This window comes from Schistocerca americana, chromosome 2 (genome assembly GCF_021461395.2).
Source record: "Schistocerca americana isolate TAMUIC-IGC-003095 chromosome 2, iqSchAmer2.1, whole genome shotgun sequence".
NCBI classification, from domain to species: Eukaryota; Metazoa; Arthropoda; class Insecta; order Orthoptera; family Acrididae; genus Schistocerca; species Schistocerca americana.
In genome coordinates, this window is record NC_060120.1 from 647,830,070 (window position 1) to 647,853,295 (window position 23,226).

Here is a 23,226-nt window from a genome sequence, read left to right on the forward strand (position 1 = left end):
ACTTCAGGTGTGGTCCAGGAAAATGTGTTGGCCTCCTTGCTGTTCCTGTTGAATATTAATGACGTTGCAGACAATTTTAAAAGTAACAACAGACTTTTCGCAGATGATACAGTTTCTATAATAGCAGTTATCCATAATGAAGTACAGTTTGTTAAAAAAAAAACGAAAAAACTACATAAATATTCGGTTAGATCTCGATAAGATTTGAAAGTGGTTCAAACGCTGGCAACTTGCTTTAAATGTTCAGAAAGGTAAAATTCTGCACTTTGCAAAATGGAAAACGTAGTACCCTATGGCTCAACTTTGAACGAGTCACGAATGGAATCTGTCAACTCATATAAATACCTTGGCGTAACAATTTGTAGGGATTTAAAAATAGACTGATCAAACAGGATCAGTCGCAGGTGAAATAAGTAGCAGACTTCCTTCCGTTGCTAGGATAGTAAGTAAATTTAGTTAATTTACAAAGGAGATCCCAAACCCTCTTGCGATGCAGGCTAAAATATTTCTCATATGTGTGGAACCCGCATGAAATACGACAGACAAGGGATATTAAACCTATATAACGAAGGCCAAAACGAACAATCATAGGTTTTACAGCCCATCAGAGATCGTCAAGGAAGTGCTGGAAAAACTGAACTAGAACACGCTTGACCAAAGACGCAAACTAACGCACGAGAGCCTTATTTGAAAGTTTCAACAACCAGCATTAAGCGAGGAATGCAGGATTATACTACAACCCCCTGCGTATCTTTTCCTTATGGACCGTGAAGACGACGTTAGAGAGTTGCAGAGCGTACGTATGCATTTAAACAATCATTCGTTCCGACTCCGTACGTGAATGTATGGAGAAGAGGTCCTAATTACTCGTAAAATGGGAAGCACACTTTGTCATGACTTCACAGTGCTTTCCAGAGAATAAACGTAGATATTGATGTAGGACGGTGGTGTTGTCAACATTATAACAGATGCTCAAAGTGAACGCATTATAATAAAACTGTCAAACCGTGGATTGCCTCACTTCTTAGAATATCGCGGTCTGCACGTTTACAGGAACTGTCACACTGCATGTAGTAGTAGTAGTAGTAGTAGTAGTTTGACTCATCCGTGGATCTCTTTTTACAAGGGTATAGGACATATCAAAGTATTTACAAGTTTAGACCAATTTAAAATAAGCTAATTCGTACACACATACACAACAGACTTCTAGTTAGAGACAATCATTAGATTTACTCCTGGTATACAATACGTTTTTACAAATAACTTATTACATAATGTAATGCCACACTGTTCACTCATATCTCACTATCAGTCACTGCACGCACTATACATACATTGTTTCATAACACTTCCCTCACTACACACACACACACACACACACACACACAGGCACGCGCGGGCGTGCACTGGTGATCTCTGGGCCATTTTCTGTAACACAGCTTCCCATTTGCTATCCTGAAAAACTGAGTCAGCATCCCTCTATAGTAAACGAGATGTTGAGCGTTTAGGGCATTTAATTTCAGTGTTCGAAGAAGCAATCCAACCAGGTTTACTAATTTTCCTAGCCGTAACTTCGGTGAAGTGTGCTACGGACATACTGGACAAATGTCATACAGTTGGTGCACTACCACGCGTCGGATGTTTAACATAACGACGTACCAAAGGCGCGTTTTCAGATACAAGAGACAGAGTGTTCCGCAGGAGTCTTAGATTCGTTTGTTCCTTGAGGCATAATGGAAGATAATGGAAGAGCTGCTAGTCCTAATAAAAGGTTGCCAGTAATGTGGTGACTCTCAAAGAGATGAAGTTCTTTTTAAGAAACAGTCGTCTATGAATTGACAGCCACGTAGAAAGTAATGAGATGAGTCTCGTCAGACAGGTATAACACGTACTCAATCAGTCTCGCGCGCCTGCGGCCGCAGCAACTCCCCGCCGTTGTCAATAATTCTTCACTCACACCGACACAATATACACCAACAGCGTTACGCTTCAGCTGAATTCCTGTGTGGTTGTTCGTCGCATGATGTTATTTTGTTTCGTTTCTTTTCTTATAATTGCAGAAGTTATTTTATTTGTTGTGCGTTGTGTTATGATGATAAATTTGGAGACAGCTTCCCAACACTGTGAAAAAAACCGTTTGACGTTAATCTGTCGGCTAGGGGATAACTGTACAAGGTCAGCCCAAAGACAAAGTTTACATGTTATGTGTCCTCTTCGGAAAAGAAAAATGTTATGGAAGTCAACGTAACTCCATCAATAACGTAATGAAACAACTAAAGCAGCTCTGAATATACACTGAAGCGAGAAAGAAACTGATATAGGCATGTGTATTCAAATACGGAGATATGTAAACAGGCAAAATACGGCGCTGCGTCGGCAAATCCTATACAGTATAAGACAACAAGTGTCTGGCGCAGTTGTTATATCTATTACAGCTCCTACAATGGTAGGTTATCAAGCTTTAAGTGAGATGGAACGTGGTGTTATAGTCGGCGCTCGAACGATGGGACACAGCATCTCCGAGGTAGCGATGAAGTTGGGATTTTCCCGTATGATCATTTCACGAGCGTACCGTAAATATCAGAAATCCGTTAAACATCAAAACCTCCGACATCACTGCTGCCGGAAAAAGATCCTGCAAGAACGGGACCAACGACGACTGAAGACAATCGTTCAACGTACAGAAGTGCAACCCTTCCTTAAATTGCTTCAGATTACAGTGCTGGGCCATCAACAAGTGTCAGGGTGCGAAACATTCAACTATATGTGCTTTCGGAGCCGAAGGCCCACTGGTGCATCCATGATGACTGCACGACACAAAGCTTTACATCTCGCCTGGTCCCGTCAACACCGACGTTGGACAGTTGATGACTGGAAACATGTTGCGTGGTCGGAAGAGACGCGTTTCAAGTTGTATCGAGCGGATGGACGTGCAGATTTCAATGGAGACAACCTCATGAATCCACGGACCCTGCATGTCAACAGAGAACTGTTCAAGCTGGTGTATGCTCTGTAATGGTGTGGAGCGTGTACAGTTGGAACAATAGGTACCCCTGATACGTCTAGATATTACCCTGGCAGCTGACACGTGCGTAAGCTTCCTGTCTGATCACCTGCATCCATTCATGTCCATTGTGCATTCAGACGAACATGGGAAATTCCAGTAAGACAATGCGAGTCCCACTCGTCCAGAATTGCTACAGAGTGGCTCCAGGAACACTCCGGCGGGGCATCGCCGTACCTGCAGTCACTCTATGAAAGTGTGCGGTTGGAACGTAATTTCAAAGTGCCCTTAAAGGTCGCCACAGTGAAGGAAGGAAGGAATTATTGCTTTAGTTGATACGTATAGAGGAAAGAGCCGTGCTTATATTCAGAGACTATATCAGTTATTGCAACCAATATCTGCGTTTGAAGTAGACTTTTTCCACGATACAATTTATAACAGACTTTACTGTGTGACAGCTGTGGCATGCCGGATACCCATCCCTACGTCCCATTAGCCAACAGTTACGCACGCCAAAAAATGGTTCAAATGGCTCTGGGCACTATGGGACTCAACATCTGAGGTCATCAGTCCCCTAGAACTTAGAACTATTTAAACCTCACTAATCTACGGACATCACACACATCCATGCCCGAGGCAGGATTCGAACCTGCGGCCGTAGCAGCAACGCGGTTCCAGTCTGAAGCGCGTAGAACCGCTTGCCACAACGTCCAGCTACGCACGCCGCCTATGAAACTTAAAGCAAGTCTTATTCCGTGTTGATGGGTTTGAGCGGTTACTTCTGGTCTGGCGTGAGGACCCATGTATATGATTATCTGATCAAAAGTACCTAGCAACTCCTGTTAATGTGAAATCGACCACTAGACGTCACGAAAGGCGGATCTGCCAGTATAAACGGAGGCGGGAGTGTTGTATTGTTAGTAGAGAATCAGTAACAGCAGAATGGGTTGATCAGAAGACCTCAGTGACTTTGAATGTGAACCAGTCATAGGATGTCAACTAAGTAACATATCCATCAGGAACATTTGAACCTTTCTGAAGCTGTCCAAGGTGACTGTTGGTGATGAGATGAGACTGTGCTGTGGAAAAGCGAAGGAACAAACACAGCTAAACCAAGCCTAGTCATACCTCGTGTGGTGACAGGCGGAAGCCTTCAATCACTGTAGAGAGGGGGGGGCGAGGGGGGGGGGGGTGGAGTAAAAAGACTGTATGAAACCAGCGAAAGAAATCACTTGCGAGTTCAAAAATGCTACATTCGTAGTCCAGCTAGCACAGTGACTGAGCATAGGGAATTGAAAAGAATGAGGCACAATGGTCAAGCAGCTCCTCTAAGCCACACCTTTCTACAGGCAATATTAAGCGAAGCTTGAAGTGTTGCAAAAAGCGACACCACTGGGCAGTCGACGAGTGGAAGAAAGTGATTTTCACACTATGACCTGTGGCAGAATTTAGATTTGGGGAATGGCTGCAGAAAATGGCCGTTAAGCCTTTTACCTTCCTGGGCCACACTGGAAGAAGACGAGTATTTTTGGGCCTCACATAATACGTATACTTAACACTAACAACAACCGAAAAAAGGGAAGGGACGGTCGGAGGTATACACCTAAAGCATGAGTGATTTAGAATCAATTAATTTATGACTCTTTATTTTAAAATAGGAAGGTGGAATTTAGCTTGACATTTTACGCAGGATGGTCCACTGATCGTGACCGGGCCAAATATCTCACGAAAAAAGGGTCAAACGAAAAAACTACAAATAACGAAACTTGTCTAGCTTGGAGGGGGAAACCAGATGGCGCTATGGTTGGCCCGCTAGATGGCACTGCCATAGATCAAACGGATATCAACTGCGTTTTTAAAAATAGGAATCCCCATTTTTTATTACATATTCCTGTAGTACGTAAAGAAATATGAATGTTTTTCTTGGACCACTTTTTTCGCTTTGTGATAGATGGCGCTGTATTAGTCACAAACACATGGCTCATAATTTTAGACTAACAGTTGGTAACAGGTAGGTTTTTTAAATTAAAATACAGAACGTAAGTACGTTTGAACATTTTATTTCGGTTGTTCCAATGTGATACATGTACCTTTGTGAACTTATCATTTCCGAGATCACATGCTGTTACAACGTGATTACCCGTAAATACCACATTAATGCAATAAATGCTCAAAATGATGTCCGTCAAACTTAATGCATTTGGCAATACGTGTAACGACATTCCTCTCAACAGCGAGTAGTTCGCCTCCCGTAATGTTCGTACATGCATTGACAATGCGCTGACGCATGTTGTCAGACGTTGTCGGTGGATCACGATAGCAAGTATCCTTCAAATTTCCCCACAGAAAGAAATCCGAGGACGTCAGATCCTGTGAACGTGCGGGCCATGGTATGGTGCTTCCACGACCGATCCACCTGCATTGAAATATGCTATTCAGTACCGCTTCAACCGCACGTGCGCTATGTGCCGGACATCCGTCATGTTGAAAGTACATCGCCATTCTGTCATGCAGTGAAACATCTTGTAGTAACATCGGTACAACATTACGTAGGAAACCAGCATACATTGCACCATTTAGATTGCCATCGATAAAATGGGGGACAATTATACTTCCTCTCATAATGCCTCACCATACATTAGCTCGCCAAGGTCGCTGATGTTCCACTTGTAGCAGCCATCGTGGATTTTCCGTTGCACAGTAGTGCATATTATGCCGGTTTACGTTAGCGCTATTTGTGAATGACGCTTCGTCGCTAAACAGAACGCGTGCAAAAAAACTGTCATCGTCCCATAATTTCTCTCGTGCCCAGTGGCAGAACTGTACACGACCTTCAAAGTCGTCGCCATGCAATTCCTGGTGCATAGAAATATGGTACGGGTGCAATCGATGTTGATGTAGCATTCTCAACACCGACGTTTTTGTGATTCCCGATTCTCGCGCAATTTGTCTGCTACTGATGTGCGGAGTAGCCGCGACAGCAGCTAAAACACCTACTTGGGCATCATCATTTGTTGCAGGTCGTGGTTGACTTTTCACATGTGGCTGAACACTTCCTGTTTCCTTAAATAACGTAACCATCCGGCGAACGGTCCGGACACTTGGATGATGTCCAGGATATCGAGCAGCACACATAGCACACCCCGTTGGGCATTTTGATCACAATAGCCATACATCAACACGATATCGACCTTTTCCGCAATTGGTAAACGATCCATTTTAACATAGGTAATGTATCACGAAGCAAATACCGTCCGCACTGACGGAATGTTAAGTGATACTACGTACTTATACGTTTGTGACTATTACGGCGCCATCTATCACAAAGTGAAAAAAGTGGTCCAACAAAAACATTCATATTTCTTTACGTACTACACAAATATGTAATAAAAAGTAGGGATCCCTATTTTAAAAAACGCAGCTAACATCCGTTTGACATATGGCACCGCCATCTAGCGGGCCAACCACAGCGCCATCTGGTGTCCCCCTTCAAGCTAGACGAGTTTCGTTCTTTGTATTACCGGGTGATCAAAAAGTCAGTATAAATTTGAAAACTTAATAAACCACGGAATAATGTACATAGAGAGGTAAAAATTGACACACGTGCTTGGAATGACATGGGGTTTTTGTGGTGTCACCGCCAGACACCACACTTGCTAGGTGGTAGCCTTTAAATCGGCCGCGGTCCGTTAGTATACGTCGGACCCGCGTGTCGCCACTGTCAGTGATAGCAGACCGAGCGCCACCACACGGCAAGTCTAGAGAGACGTCCTGGCACTCGCCCCAGTTGTACAGCCGACGTAGGTAGCTACAGTTTACTGATCAATACGCTCTCATTTGCCGAGACGATAGTTAGCATAGCCTTCAGCTAAGTCATTGCCTACGACGTAGCAAGGCGCCATAGCTTTGATAATATTGTGAAGCATGTATCATCAAGAGCGATATTCTACAAATGTGGATTAAAGTTAAGTATTACAGCAACTGCGTCCATTTTCTAAGTTCTCATTTCCTTTTAACTGTTCCAGACCTCACGCCAATCTGCGTGAGCTTAACGCGTGCCTTTCGGCTTCCTCTCGTTGTGACTTGGCTGTCGTGCTAAGTCACAACAGTTTTATTAGAACCACCCCATATTGCTAGACGCGTGAAGATCTCTTGCGCGCGTCGTTTAGTGATGATCGTGTGCTCAGCCGCCACTTTCGTCATGCTTGGCCTCCCAGGTCCCCAGACCTCAGTCCATGCGATTATTGGCTTTGGGGTTACCCGAAGTCGGAAGTGTATATCGTGATCGACCGACATCTCTAGGGATGCTGAAAGATAGCATCCGATGCCAATGCTTCACCATTACTCCGGACATGCTTTACAGTGCTGTTCACAACATTATTCCTCGACTATGGCTATTGTTGAGGAATGATGGTGGATATATTAAGCATTTCCTGTAAATAACATCATCTTTGCTTTGTCTTACTTTGTCATGCTAATTATTGCTATTCTGATCAGATGAAGCGCCATCTGTCGGACATTTTTTGAACTTTTGTATCTTTTTGGTTCTAATGAAATCCCATGTCATTCCAAGCACGTGTGTGAATTTGTACCTCTGTATCTACATTATTCGGGGGTTTATTCAGTTTTCAAATTTATACTGACTTTTTGATCACCCGGTATTTTCGTTTTATGTTTCTTTCGTGAGATATTTGGCCCAGTCACTGTCAATGGACCACCCTGTATATGGGATTTCATTGATAATTTTATGTTGTTGTTGTTGTTGTGGTCTTCAGTCCTGAGACTGGTTTGATGCAGCTCTCCATGCTAGTCTATCCTGTGCATGCTTCTTCATCTCCCAGTACCTACTGCAACCTACATCCTTCTGAATCTGCTTAGTGTATTCATCTCTTGGTCTCCCCCTACGATTTTTACCCTCCACGCTGCCCTCCAATACTAAATTGGTGATCCCTTGATGCCTCAGAACATGTCCTACCAACCGATCCCTTCTTCTGGTCAAGTTGTGCCCAAACTTCTCTTCTCTCCAATCCTATTCAATACTTCCTCATTAGTGATCTACCCATCTAATCTTCAGCATTCTTCTGTAGCACCACATTTCGAAAGCTTCTATTCTCTTCTTTCCCAAACTATTTACCGTCCATGTTTCACTTCCGTACATGGCTACACTCCTTACAAATACTTTCAGAAATGACTTCCTGACACTTAAATTTATACTTGATGTTAAGAAATTTCTCTTCTTCAGAAACGCTTTCCTTGCCATTGCCAGTCTACATTTTATATCCTCTCTACTTCGACCATCATCAGTTATTTTGCTCCGCAAATAGCAAAAGTCGTTTACTACTTTAAGTGTCTCATTTCCTAATCTAATACCCTCAACATCACCCGACTTAATTCGACTACATTCCACTATCCTCGTTTTGCTTTTGTTGATGTTCATCTTATATCCTCCCTTCAAGACACCATCCATTCCGTTCAACTGCTCTTCCAAGTCCTTTGCTGTCTCTGACAGAATTACAATGTCATCGGCGAACCTCAAAGTTTTTATTTCTTCTCCATGGATTTTAAAACCTATTCCGAATTTTTCTTTTGTTTCCTTAACTGCTTGCTAAATATACAGATTGAATAACATCGGGGAGAGGCTACAACCCTGTCTTACTCCCTTCCCAACCACTGCTTCCCTTTCATGTCCCTCGACTCTTATAACTGCCATCTGGTTTCTGTACAAATTGTAAATAGCCTTTCGATCCCTGTATTTTACCCCTGCCACCTTTAGAATTTGAAAGAGAGTGTTCCAGTCAACATTGTCGAAAGCTTTCTCTAAGTCTACAAATGCTAGAAACGTAGGTTTTCCTTTCCTTAATCTTTCTTCTAAGATAAGTCGTAAGGTCAGTATTGCCTCACGTGTTCCTGTATTTCTACGGAATCCAAACTGATCTTCCCCGAGGTCGGCTTCTACTAGTTTTTCCATTCGTCTGTAAAGAATTCGTGTTAGTATTTTGCAGCTGTGGCTTATTAAACTGATTGTTCGGTAATTTTCACATCTGTCAACACCTGCTTTCTTTGGGATTGGAATTATTATATTCTTCTTGAAGTCTGAGGGTATTTCGCCTGTTTCATACATCTTGCTCACCAGATGGTAGAGTTTTGTCAGGACTGGCTCTCCCAAGGCCGTCAGTAGTTCCAATGGAATGTTGTCTACTCCGGGGGCCTTGTTTCGACTCAGGTCTTTCAGTGCTCTGTCAAACTCTTCGCGCATTGTTGTATGTCCCATTTTATCTTCATCTACATCCTCTTCCATTTGCATAATATTGTCCTCAAGTACATCGCCGTTGTATAGACCAATTTTATGTATATGGAGTTAAAAGTCATAGAATTAACGTGGCATTTGATTTTGAATTTTGGGAAATGATGTATCAATAGCAGGTCCGATGGAAGTGGTTGCATTTCTAAGGGTGATATCAAGGTGTTAATCTGAGATTTCGATTCTACACTGAAGAGCCAAACAAACTGGTACACCTGCCTACTATCGTGTAGTGTGCCCGCAAGCACGCAGAAGAGCCGCAACACGATGTGGCAACAACTCGACTAATGTCTGAGGTAGTGCTGGAGGGAAGTGACACCATGAACCCTGCAGGGCTGTCCATAAATCTCTAGGAGTACGAGGGGTTGGAGATCTCTTCTGAACAGCACGTTGCAAGGCATCCCACATATGATCAGGAATGTCTGGGGAGTTTGGTCGCCAGCGGAAGTGTTTAAACTGCGAAGAGTGTTCCTGCAGCCATTGTGCAGCAATTATGGACGCGTCGGATGTCGCATTGTCCTGCTGGAATTGCCCAAGTCTGTCGGAATGCACAGGATACTGGAGATCAGACAGGATCCTTACGTACTTGTCACCTGTCAGAGTCGTATGTAGATGTATCAGGGGTCCCGTATCATTCCAACTGCACACGCCCCACACACTGCAGAGCCTCCGCCAGCTTGAACAGTTCCCTCGTGTCATGGAGGGTCCATGGATTCATGAGGTTGTCTCCGTATACCCGTTCACGTCCATCCGCTCGATACAATTTGAAACGGGACTCGTCCGACCATGCAACAAGTTTCCAGTCATCAACAGTCCGATGTCGGTGTTGACGGGCCCAGGCGAGGCATAAAGTTTTGTGTCGTGCAGTTATCAAGGGTACACGAGTAGGCCTTCGCAAGCTGACACTTGCTGATGGCCCAGCGTTGAAATCTGTAGCAATTTGCGGAAGAGCTGCACTTCTGTCACAGTGAACTATTCTATTCAGTTGGTGTTCTTGCAGAATCTTTTTCCAGCGCAGCGATGTCGGATATTTGATGTTTTACGGAATTCCTAATATTCACGGTACACTCGTGAAATGGTCGTACGGGAAAGCCCTCACCTCATCGGTACCTTGGAGATGCTGTGTCGCATCGCTCGTGCGCCGACTATAGCACCAGGTTCAAACTCACTTACATCTTGATTACCCGCCATTGTAGCAGCAGTAAGCGATCTAACAACTGCGCCAGACGTTTGTTGTCTTATATAGGCGTTAGACCGCAGCGCCGTTTTCTGCCTGTTTACATATCTCTGCATTTGAATACGCATGCTTATACCAGTTTCTTTGATGCTTCAGTGTATTTGTATGCTTTACTTAGAAAAAAAAACCTGTTCACAAACGTATGTGCTTCCAAACGAAGATATATGTAATGCATTACTATGCAGCAAGAGATATTTGTCTATGCTCACGTATGATTTGTGGGAGACCAACAAAGATACATGATCAAATTTTTCACTTGGGTGTCAGACTGCAACTCTGTGTATTCACCAGCAAATCGTCTTGCAATGTACCTACATTGTTTGTATAAGGTGTCGCATTGATACAAAAATATTTTTCGAGAATCTTGAAGTCGATTTTCGAATTCTTGCATCAAATCGACAATTACTGCTGCGTATTTCATCCTGCCTTTAGGATTACGTTCAGCCAACATGCTGAAATGAAAAAAAAAGTTTGCAATTACTTGTGCTTGCCTAAATTTCAGTTTCATTTGAAACGCGTCTGTTGTTTGAAACATTATACTGATGAGTATTACCTTGAAGACTCCTGTTGAAGTCGTCTAAATGAGCAGTCAAATCTAGCAAAAATCCTAAATCTGCCACCCAGTTGGCATTTTCAAGTTCTGGCACAGATTTCGTGAAAGCCCATTACTGAGACTTTACCAAAAAATGCGATTCTTATTTGTACGAATACATATGATATCAAATCAAACCCGTCATAACGGTATCACGGTACTGTTATTTAACAAACATTGGCATTAATTGCAATCCACACGAAAATTTGTAAATTTTATCGACTTGTAGTGATCGGAACTACGGCGAAGAAGGTTCTTCATCATACTCGTACAGAAATAATACAGAATTTCCTTTTATTTACATAAGTTAATTTCATTATACTTCTATAAACCTGTAGTTTTGCATTTGCTACGGAAGTAGCTATAAGATAACAGACCAGCGAGTCTGATGGATGGGTTGGACGGCTTAGGAACGAGACTCTTTGGGTTGAAGTATAGCACAGTCGGCGATATCAAGAATGCGATGGGCCAGTGACACGAATGCATGATATGGTGGAAGTTTGAAATTAAAAATATTCAGTTTACCATAACTTTACATAACCCTTTTTTGCTGTAGAGCGTTGTCCGCCAAGACGTGCAGTGCAAACAGTGAAGTACAGAGGTGGTGGTGTTATGGAATGGAGTATTTTCCGTATTGGAGTGTGGACCAGTTGTTTCGCGGAATCAAACGTTAAATTCTGAAGGATATGCATAGATTTTACAGCATTCTTTACTGTGTACAGTAGATGAACAGTTCGGGGACGATTATGATTTGTGTCAGCATGACAATGCAGGATGTCAGAAGGCAGGTCTATAAGGCAATGATTTTGTGGACAATAACTTTACTGAACTGGACTGTCTGCCCTGACTCCCAAACTAAACCCAATGGAACATCTCTGGGACGAGTTAGAATGTCGACTTCGCTCCACACCATAGAGTGTGACATCCTACCCTCTCTGATTTAGGATCTTGAGGAAGAATGGGCTGCTACTCCTCCACAGACTTTCAGACACCTCACTGAAAGTGTCCCCAGCAGAGTTCAAGACTTGATAAGCGCCAGGGGTCGACATACCCCATATTAACGTCCGACAATAAGTGTCAGGATGTTTTTGACCAGATATTGCACACGTGAAGAAATATCTTTGTAGAAACAAATTTTAATTCATTGTTCTTTACAAGGCGATGAAAGGAAAGCCTTTGCTTTAAATGGTCACATGCTCAGTCTTTTAGGTAATGCTCATCTCAAATGTAATATAGAAATAGTTTAGGATGAACACTCTAAAACGTTACAAAACAATGAACTGGAGTACTTCAAAGAAATGGAGCGTTGACAGGTGAGTCTATTGGTTGCGTCCGCTGCTGTTGCCAGGACCAGCGTGCAGAGCGGTCGCGGCGCGCTGACCTTGTTGGAGATGCGGCGCGCGCGCTGGGCGTAGAGCAGCGTCTGGCGCGTCTCGTCGCGGTGCCGCGCGGCCGGGCTGACGTGCGCCAGCATCACGGTGCGGCAGCTGCCGCTCAGCGCGTCCTTGAGCAGCCGCGTCAGCTTGGAGTCGCGGAAGTTGACGTAGCGGCCGCGACCCGCCGCCAGCGCGCTGATCACGTTCCCCAGCGCCAGCAGCGACCGGTTGATGTGCGCACCCTCAGCCAGGCGCCGCCCGCGGTTCTGCAACGAGAACGAGCAGGCTGCAAAACCCACTGCACCCGCTGTGGATGTCCACCTGCAGCTGCGATTTAAATTGGAGGTTTATGCGGTTATAATATGCAACCAGACCCTTTTCTTTCTATTTTGTTACGATTTATTGTACCATTAACTAGTTTTCGAGCCACTGCAGGCTCATTATGAGATGTAGTTGTTGCAGGAACATTATCTGAACCTGGTGCTGGAGAAAGACACAGGATCTCATTGCTACACTCCGCACAAAACGCAACACCGCTCCTGGTCACGATCGTGTCACCTACCGTCACCTTCGCGAAGCTCCTGTCTCTTTCCTCTCCACCCTGGCCAGGCTCTACAATGTAGTCCTGTCCACCGGTTACTACCCCGACCTGTGGAAAACCTCCTGTATACTAATGTTCCTTAAACCTGGCAAACCGCCGTCCGCCGTCTCCTCCTACCGTCCCATCAGCCTTACCTCGGTCTTCAGCAAGGTCCTGGAATCTATCCTCACCCGACGCATCCACCAGCATCTCCGCCAACACCGCCTCCTTCCCGTTACCCAGTGTGGCTTTCGGCCGTCCTTCTCTTCCGACGACCTTCTCCTTCACCTCACTCATCTCCTTTCTGAACAGCTTAATTCCCGTCGCTCCTCAATCTTTTTCTCCCTGGACTTCGAACGTGCTTATGACCGCGTATGGCATTCCGGTCTCCTCTTCAAGCTCCAAACCTTCGCCCTTCCCATTAACTACGTCCGTCTGATCGGCTCCGTTCTCACCCGCCGTCCTTCCTATGTCACCATCCATAACACAGATTCCTACACCTTTTTCCCCTCCGCCGGTGTGCCCCAAGGCTCCGCCCTCTTCCCCCTTCTGTACCTTTTGTATACGGCGGACATGCCGCCGCCGTCACCCCCCGTCCATCTTCTCCAGTTTGCCAATGACACCGCCTTCCTTGCCCTTGCCCCCACCCTGCAGCGCTCCCAACACCTTCTCCAATCCCACCTTGACCGGTTCACCGCTTGGTGCAACCAGTGGTTGTTCAAGGTCAATCCCTCCAAAACCCAGGCGATCATTGTAGGCAAAACCACCCCTTCCTTCCGCCTCCTTGATTTCTATCTCACCATCTATGGCCGTCCTATCGCCCTCACTCCCACTTTTAAGTACCTTGGCGTCACCCTCGGTCGTCGCCTCTCCTGGACTCCCCATCTCCAGACAATCCAAGCCAAGGCACACTCCCGACTCCGTCTCCTCAAGCTCCTTTCCGGCCGTACGTGGGGTCTGGACCCCTCCACCATCTCCACACCTATAAATCCCTCATCCGCTCTATCCTTTGTTATGCCCATCCGGCTTGGATCTCCACCCCCTCTACCTTTTATAAATCCCTCCAAATCCTTGAACGCCATGCTCTCCGCCTCGCCTATCACATCCGTTTCCCCTCCCCCACGCGGATCCTGTATGATCTCATCCCCTTCCCCCACCTCCTCCTTTTCCTTGAAAGGATACAGATCCTGTACACCTCACGCAAACTCGATCCTCCTCACCCGCTAGTCTCCCCCATCCTCTCCCACCCCCGCCTGCTGCCGCACCTGTATTCCCACGTCCCACCCGGTCTCCATCTCTCCACCCTCCTTACCCTCTCCCAAGGTGGCTTCCGTCAGCTCCCCCTCCCTGATGATGTCCTCCTCCCCTCCATCTACCCCTCCTACCAACTTTGACCCTCCCCCCCACTTCCTGTGTCCTTTCCTTTTGGCACCCTCCCTAACTTCTCTTCCCTTCCCTACTCTTTCCTTTTCCCCCATCTCCTCCCTCCTACCCTCTTCCCCCGGGCTTCCCCTCCCCCTTCCTCCCTTCCCCCTATCTCTCCTGCCATTGGCATCTGCTCTCCCCTCTCCCTCTCCCTCTCCCTCTCCCACCCCCCCCTCATCCTTTCTTGGCAGGTCCCCAGACTCGAACACGGTTAGTGAACATTCGCGCGCCTGAGATCTACGCCTCATGTTCTGTGTGTGTCGTCATTTTGTGCTTAAGTGGTTCAGTATTATTCGTTTTTGTGCACCTCTGTTCACATGTGACAATATTCGTCTCTGTCCAAGTGTCTGAACAAATTTTATCTTGGACTCTACGCCCGTGAATGGCTCCATGTATTTTAAAAAGTGATTGTCTCTGTTTCTATGTCCACCATGTTTTTTCTCTCGATGTCTTCATTTATATCTTGTGTGTTTCTCTGAGGCCAAAGAGCGGCGTAGCATTCTGCTGCTGGCCTGCCTGTACCCAGGTTTGAAAATAACAATAAAGAAAAAAAAAAACCTGGAGAAAGACACCTTGCCGGCCGGAGTGGCCGCGCGGTTAAAGGCGCTACAGTCTGGAACCGCACGACCGCTACGGTCGCAGGTTCGAATCCTGCCTCGGGCATGGATGTGTGTGATGTCCTTAGGTTAGTTAGGTTTAAGTAGTTCTAAGTTCTAGGGGACTTGTGACCACAGCAGTTGAGTCCCATAGTGCTCAGAGCCATTTGCACCATTTGAAAGACACCTTCTGCCCCTTTGCCAGTGTGCCCCAAGGTTCCATTCTCTCCCCTTCTCTATACCTTTTGTATATGGCGGACAGGCCATCGCCTTCACCCCCCCCCCCATCCACCTTCTCCAGTATTCTGATGACACCGCCTTCCTTGCCCTCGCCCCCACCCTGCAACGCTCCCAAAACCTTCTCCAATCCCATCTTGACTGGTTCACGGCTTGGTGTAACCAGTGGTTGACCAAGGTCAATCCTTCCAAGACCCAGGCGATCATTGTAGACAAAACCACCCCTTCCTTCCGTCTTCTCGACTTCTATCTCACCATTTATGGCCGCTGTATCGCCCTTACCCCCACCCTTAAGTACCTTAGCGTCATCTTGACCGTCGCCTCTCCAGGACCCCCAATCTCCGGACAATCCAAACCAAGGCACGCTCCTGACTCTGTCTCCTCAAGCTCCTTTCTGGCCGCACATCATGGAGTCTGGACCCTCCACACCTATAAATCCCTTATCCACCCTATCCTCTGCTACGCTCATCCCACCTGGATCTCCGCCCCTCCTACCTTTTACAAATCCCTTCAAATCGTAGAACGCCATGTGCTCCACCTCGCCTATCACACCCGTCTCCCTTCCCCACGAGAATCCTCTATGACCTTATTCCATTCCTGCACCTCCTTCTCTTCCTCGAAAAGGATACAGATCCTCTACACCTCCCGCAAACTTGATCCCCCTCACCCGCTTGTCTCGCCCATCCTCTCCTACCCCCGTCTGCTGCTGCGCCTGCATTCCCACATCCCACCTGCTCTCCATCTCTCCACTCTCCATACCCTTGCCCAAGGTGGCTTCCACAAACTCCCCCTCCCTGATGATTCCCCCATCCCCTCCATCTACCCCTCCTACCAACTTTGATCCTCCTCTACCGCACCCTGTGTTTTTTTACTCGAGGGTACCCTCTCCCTCCTCCCCCCGGTTTCCCCTACCCCCCTACCTTCTTTCCTCCCCCTCCCATTTCCTCTGCCACTGGCATCTACACACTCCTCTATCCCTCCTCCCCCCCTTAATTCCCCTTTTGACAGGTCCCCGGACTCGCACACGTATAGTGAACTTCCACACGCCAGAGATCATCGCCTAGTGTTTGTGTGTGTCGTTGTGTTTGTGTTCAAATGTTCCAGTGTTACTCGTTTGTGCTCCAATGTCCGCGTGTGCCATCTGTCATCTCTGTACATATCCACGTGTCTGAACATTTTTATTTTGGACTCTGCACCTGTGAACGGCTCTGTATGGCTTAATTTTATATGTCTATGTTTGTATGTCCTCCCTGTCTGTTCTGCAATTGTCTTCTTTTGTACCATTAGTTTATCTGTGTCCAAAGAGCGGCGTAATATGCTGCTGCTGGCCTACCTGTATCAAGTGTGAAATTAACAATAAAGAAAAAAAAACTGGAGAAAGCCTCTCCTCTGCCTTTCCCCACTCCCTGTCGCGTCTGCCCAGCACCCGCCCCCCCCTCTTATGGGTCCTCGTCCTCCATCAGCCGCTTTCCCCCCTCCCCCCATTTCGCATTTTCCTCTTCTTCCCCCCCCCCCTTTCCTTTCCCGTCATCTGCCCAGGTTCCCCCCATCTGCCCTCGGCTGTGGTATATCATATTTGTGCCAATATTTTAGTGCAGTGTTCAAGTGAATGTTCAGTGTTGTTCGTCTTTCCAAAGTGTTGCGAACAGAAACCATGCTGTCGCTGGGTGTCAATTTTATATCTCTTATGAACAGAAACCAGACTGTCACCGTCTTTTTTTAATTATCTGTCTATTGTTTTACCTGTCTGCTTCGTATGCATTTTATTAGCATCATCAACCCTTTGTTTTATGTTTTAAGTTCAACGATTTTCCGCCATTTTACCATTTCAGTCACCGATTTTATCGCCTGCTTTTATTATTTATTATCTTCATCTTTTTAAAACAAATTCTGTAGGCTGTAGGGCAGCGTACTAAGCTGCTGCCAACCCACCCCCTTCAGGGGGAATCGATGCTCAATAAAGAAAAAAGAAAAACTGGAGGAAGGTCCCCCATGCGGATTCTCTATGACCTGATTCCTTTCCCCCATCTGCTCCTATTCCTGGAACATATCAATGTCCTCTACACCTCCCGCCGACTTGATCCCCCTCATCCCCTGGTTGCTCCTCTCCTCTCCTCTCCAGCGCCTGCCCTCTGCCGTGCCTTCACCATTGTCCCCCCCCCCCCACCCTCCACGTCTACACCCTTCATCTCCTTTCCCAAGGTGGCTTCCATCGACTCCCCCTCCCAGATGATGCCCTCTCTCCCTCCATTTACCCCTCCTATAACTTTGATCCTCACTTCCCCCTCCCTTCCTCTGTTCTTTTCCCGGGCTCCCTCTCCCTCTCCCCCTCCTTCCATCCTGTTTTTTCCCCGCCTACCCTCTCTCTGAGTCCCTTCTCTCCCTCCCCCCCAAATCCTTTTGCCCTCCCTTCCACTGCCTTTCCCAGACCTCGTGTCCGCCCAGCCCCCCCCCCCCCCCATTTCTATGTCCCCTCCATCCAGTAGCTCTGTCCTTTTTTTTCATTTCCTCTCCTCCCCCCTTTTCCCACTCATCATTCCAGATCTCCCCCCACCCACCCCCACCCTCCATCTGCCTCTGTGTTGGCTCTATAGTGCTGTTTTAAGTGCGAGTTCTCTGTTGTGCATCCCCTTTCAGTGTTCTGAACAGCCACCACACAGTCGCTAGTTGTGTTTTTTATCTCATGCAAACAGTAACCAGGCAGTCACCGTATTTTTTAATTGTGCCTGTCTATTTACTGTGTGTTTTAATCTGCATCACCGACCGTTTGTTTTTATATTTTCTTTGCATCTTTTTCTCCATGTTTCAGTTTTTAATAGTCACAGTTATATCACCTCCTTCTATTGTTCTCATATCTCCTAATTCTGTTTTTTTTAACTTTTCTTTAGGCTGCAGAGCGGCGTTTTGTGCTGGTGCCTCCTTTTTGGAAGAAAAAAAAACTGGAGGAAACGATGGAAAATTAGCTGTCGAAATGTTTATGAAACGTGCGCTACGACAGCATCTTTGTCGACCACATCTGGCATGCCAAGCACCACTGACAGCTATGCAGGACACGGTACTTTTAAACCTCCCACCAGCCTGCCACTGGACGGGCCTGCTCTTCCAACGGTCGCTGTCTTCAATGAGGTGTGCCACGCTTACAAACCACCAAAAGATGCTGTATTAACATGACCTCAATGCCTCCCCCCAAACTCAGTGAATCTTCAAACTCATGTCGACTTTAAAACCGAAGGCTGTAGTGAGGAAAGTACAGCGCTGTAGCATGACACTATTAACCATTACCACTAGTGAGACACTTATCTGACAGTATCGGCGCTGAAGACTACTTCGTTTCTATCAAGAACATTATTCTAATTCAAGACTACTTTTTTCTATCAGGAACATTCCTCTAATTGGGGGAATAATCCAAACGGAATGGAAATCGGTAGATGTGATGTACATATACAGACAAACAATTTATTACAATTGCAGAAAAGTTGGATGATTTATTCAAGAAGAAACTTCACAAACTGAGCAAGTCGATAACGTGTTGGCCCACCTCTGGCCCGTATGTAAGCAGTTACTCGGCTTGTCACTGATTGATAGAGGTGCTGTATGTCCTCTTGAGACATATCCTGTCAATTTTGCTCAATTGGCGCGTTACGTTGTCAAAATCTCTAGTTAGTCGGAGGGCCCCACATACAGTGCTCCAAACGTTCTCAATATGGCCGAGATCTGGCGAACTTGCTGCCCAAGGTAGGGCTTGGCAAGCACAAAAATAAGCAGTGGGAACTCTCGTCGTATGCAGATGGTATTATCTTGCTAAAATGTAAGCCCAGGATGCCTTCCCATGCAGGGCAACAAAACAGGGCATAGACGTATCCCTGTGCTGTAAGGGTGCTGTGGATGGGGTACTTCCATGAAAAGAAATGGCATCCTAGACTATCACTCCTGGTTGTTCAGCTGTATGGCTGGCGACAGTAAGGTTGGTATTCCAGCACTGTCTGGAGCGTCTCCAAGCATGTCATCAGTCTGGAATCTCACTGCCGAGAGTAGAACTGTCTTCAGTAATGAATCCTGCCTTGAACTGAAGCCTGGTGATCAGCGAAGACGTGTCTGGAGGCTGCCTGGACGGCAGTGGGGCACTAACTTGGCTGGAGCCCGCCATATGGCCTGACAACCAGGAGTGATAGTCGGGGCTGCCGTTTCTTTTCATAGCAGAACGCCTTTGGTTGTCATCTGTCGCACCTTCACAGTATACCGGTACAGTGACATACTCTACACCCCGTTTCTTTGCTCTTTGCTGGGTTTACCTTTCAGCAAAATAACACCGAACAAAAAATTTGAAGTGAAAATGTGTAAATTGCATGATTGTAAGTTAGTTATGTTTATTTAAGTATAAAATGATACAAATTCACCATCTTTATAAATCTTTATCTCTAGATTTTTTAAAAAAGTAATCTACATTTTTGTATAAATAACTCACTAACTAAATATGCATTAATGTTCCCATATTCAGCAGAACAAATTTTAAGTGAATAATTACTTGAATTATGTTATGTGTTATGCATTTCAGTGCTATTCTGGAAGAAAAATATTAAGAAACAAAGGAGATAATATTACACAAATGAAAATACTTTGTAAGTCTACTTTGTACCAGAACTATCTAAAGCACAAAAGAAAATTTATTAATTAAATGGTCACAAATGCATATAAAGGATTACCAATGTTAAATGTCCATATGTACTGTATATACAATTACATATTTTGTTCAGAGATAAATTCAGAAGATGACTGTTTTCGCTTGGCTTGACGTTTATACACATACTCGGGAACATCCCTTACGATAGTCCAGCAGTAATCTGCTAAAATAGTAGGGCTCCACTTTCCGGGATACCTCTTCTCAAATGTGGCAATATCTTGATGAAACCGCTCCCCATGTTTATCACATACTGTACCACAATTTTTGGGAAAGAAGTCAAGATGACTATGTAAGACATGCAATTTCAATGAAATGTTGCAACCAAGTTTTTCATAAGATGACAACATGTTATCTACAATCTCCTTGTAATTTATTGCTCGTTTGTTCCCTAAGAACTGTAGCCGGCCGAAATGGCGGAGCAGTTCTAGGCGCTACAGTCTGGAACCACGCGACCGCTACGGTCGCAGCTTCGAATCCTGCCTTGGGCATGGGTGTGTGTGATGTCCTTAGGTAAGTTAGGTTTAAGTAGTTCTAAGTTCTAGGGGACTGATGACCTCAGAAGTTAAGTCCCATAGTGCTCAGAGCCATTTGAACCAACCTAAAAACTGTAAACAGACTGTCTTAAGGCATTCCTATGCTTGCTTCTCATCACCTTGTATGATTCCATCAAAAGTCTGGCCTCCAGAAAGCTCTAGAATCTGTGGGCCTATAAAGATGCCCTTCTGTACTTTGGCATCATTTAAGTAAGGGAATTTTTGCCTTAAGTACTTAAACACGTCACCATCTTTGTTAATTCCCTTAACAAAGTTTTTCATGAGATTCAACTTGATGTACAAGGGGGGAGGGGGAGGGGGGAGCAGAATCAGTTTAGGGTCTACTAGAGGTATACTCTTAATGTTCTTTATATCTGGTTGAAGAGGTTTTCTGGTGGGCCATTCATGTTTACTGTAATAAGATGCACGAGCTCAGCTATCCCATTCTTAGAGAAAACAGCAATGTTTACTATACCCTAACGGCATACCTAATAGCAGTGCAACCACTTTCAAGTCACCACATATCTGCCATTGAGAGTCGTTATACTTGATGGATTCTAGTAAAATTTTCATGTTTTGGTATGACTCTTCCATATGCACACTATGCCCAACTGGAATAGAAGGAAGCTCATTACCAATATGTAAAAGCACTGCTTTAAGCTCAACTTTGACGAATCAATAAAGAGTCTCCACTCATCAGGGTTGTAATTAATTCTGAGCGCCTTCATTAGGCCATTTATGTCTACACATGCTACAAGACTATCTTGCATGTTTAAAATTGGAGTGAATTATAGCTCTCTTCTGCGGCAGAATGAAACATTTACATTCCTTTCCAGGAAATTGCGCTCTGCAATCTTGATGATAAAATCTCAGCCTTAGATTTAGAGAGTTCCAAATCTCTAATGAGATCATTTAACTCATTTTGAGACAACTTTCGTGGATTATCAGTTGATGATATATTTGGAAGAAACTCTGGATCTTGTGATTTACATGGTTCAGGGTATTCAGAATCCCCATCAGAAGTAATCTCGCACTCTCGTACTTTGTCAGTGGTTCAAGTATTGGCAATCCTTCCCCATGTTGAACTGGACTACGGCAGATGGAATGTTAGGATAGATCACTGTCCGCTTCTTCTTCTTAGATATTCCCTTCTTGATAGGAGGAACCGAACAAAAGTAGTAGTCACTGACGTGGTTAGTTGGCTCACGCCAGATCATGGGCACTGCGAAGGGCATTGTACGTCATTTCCCATGCATCCAGTTCCTTATGTTGGTGGCACAAGTGTTGCAGATCACATGTGGAGCCCAGGGTTTATCCTGCTCACCTATTTTGCACCCAAAATAACAACTGTAAGCTTTTTTAATCAATGGAGTTATTTGCTGTTTTTGTGAAGCAAATGTCACTTCTCCACACACATAGAAAAATGTGTTAGCACTGTTAACACAAACTCGCGGCATTTTTTTCACTTCGGTAGCAGTCAACTAGAATAACTGATAGTTAGTCTGGAAACAAATGTGCAAAAATTATTACATGCATTAATAAAGTCACTGAAGTTGAAGAGGAGGGAGACAAAAAGATCACTAAAAATGGTATCAAAATGCTTATATCCAAAATATTGCACACAAGTAAGATCTGGGACAATAATATAGTCCATTGTTACAAGTTATTATGAGTTTGACATATCATTATAATATTTTATTTTAAACTTAACATAAATATCCGTATATAATTATCTCACCGTAATGGAACAGCGTGAAATGAAAACTAGAGCTAGTTTTGAATTGTCTTTGTGATATTCGCTATCAGCACATTCCAACTGATAGGAATTGACTATATTCATTCGATTTACATTTTAATTGTTGCATAGTATAATGCCTGTCCACACACGGTGAAATTTTCTATTGCATGTCTTCGTTCTTGCCAAACTCTGCCTTGGTCAGCAAGGACTCCGGATCTCCCTCCAATTGAGAATGTTTGGCGCGTTATGCGCAAGCACCCTGCAACCAGCTTAGGACTTTGACGACGAAATGCGCCAATTGAGCAGAATTTGGCATGATATGCCTGAGAAGAACATCCAACAACTCTATCCATCAATGCCAAGCCGAAGAACTGCTTGAATAGTGGTCAGAGGTGGCCCGGTGCGTTGCAAACATGCCCAATTTGTGAAGTCTTTCTCTTGAATAAATCATACACTTTTTTCTGAAATTTCAATAACTTCTTTTTGTACATGTAAAACACAATTGCCGATTTCAGTCGCATTCGGATAATCCATGTGCTGCGTTTTTTTTTTCTTTCTTTCTTTCTTAGAGCATATGTAACACATCATGACAGAAGGACCTACATCAGTTCAAAGTTACATAGATCTCAAATATTAAGCATGCATATTGTAAAACATTTTGTAAATGAGTTATATTTATGTGTCTGATTGTCTTTGTTGGCTACCCTAACTAGTAACACATTAAAATGTACAGGTCGCTGTGTTTTAGGTTACTTACATTTCAGTGCATTGTGGCATCGATGAAAAACTCATTCTGAATTGCACATTTTGACAACTTATACATAAATATACTCGTAATCCTGCAATAATGTGAATTATTAGTGTGGTGTCAACGTTAGACACCACGCTAGAGGTTGCGATTATCGAAAGCGGTCCACCACTTGCAA

General features: G+C 44.9%; 1 protein-coding gene across 1 annotated transcript in view; it reads right to left on the bottom strand.

Annotated features, from left to right (window-relative positions):
• The window catches only part of LOC124594275 (kinesin-like protein KIF19), a 458,271-nt gene that overhangs the window by 144,968 nt on the left and 290,077 nt on the right, over positions 1 to 23,226 (bottom strand). The window contains exon 4 of the mRNA XM_047132640.1: positions 12,516 to 12,776. Within this exon, the coding sequence (XP_046988596.1) occupies positions 12,516 to 12,776 (261 nt within the window). The remainder of the gene's footprint in view (positions 1 to 12,515; positions 12,777 to 23,226) is intronic.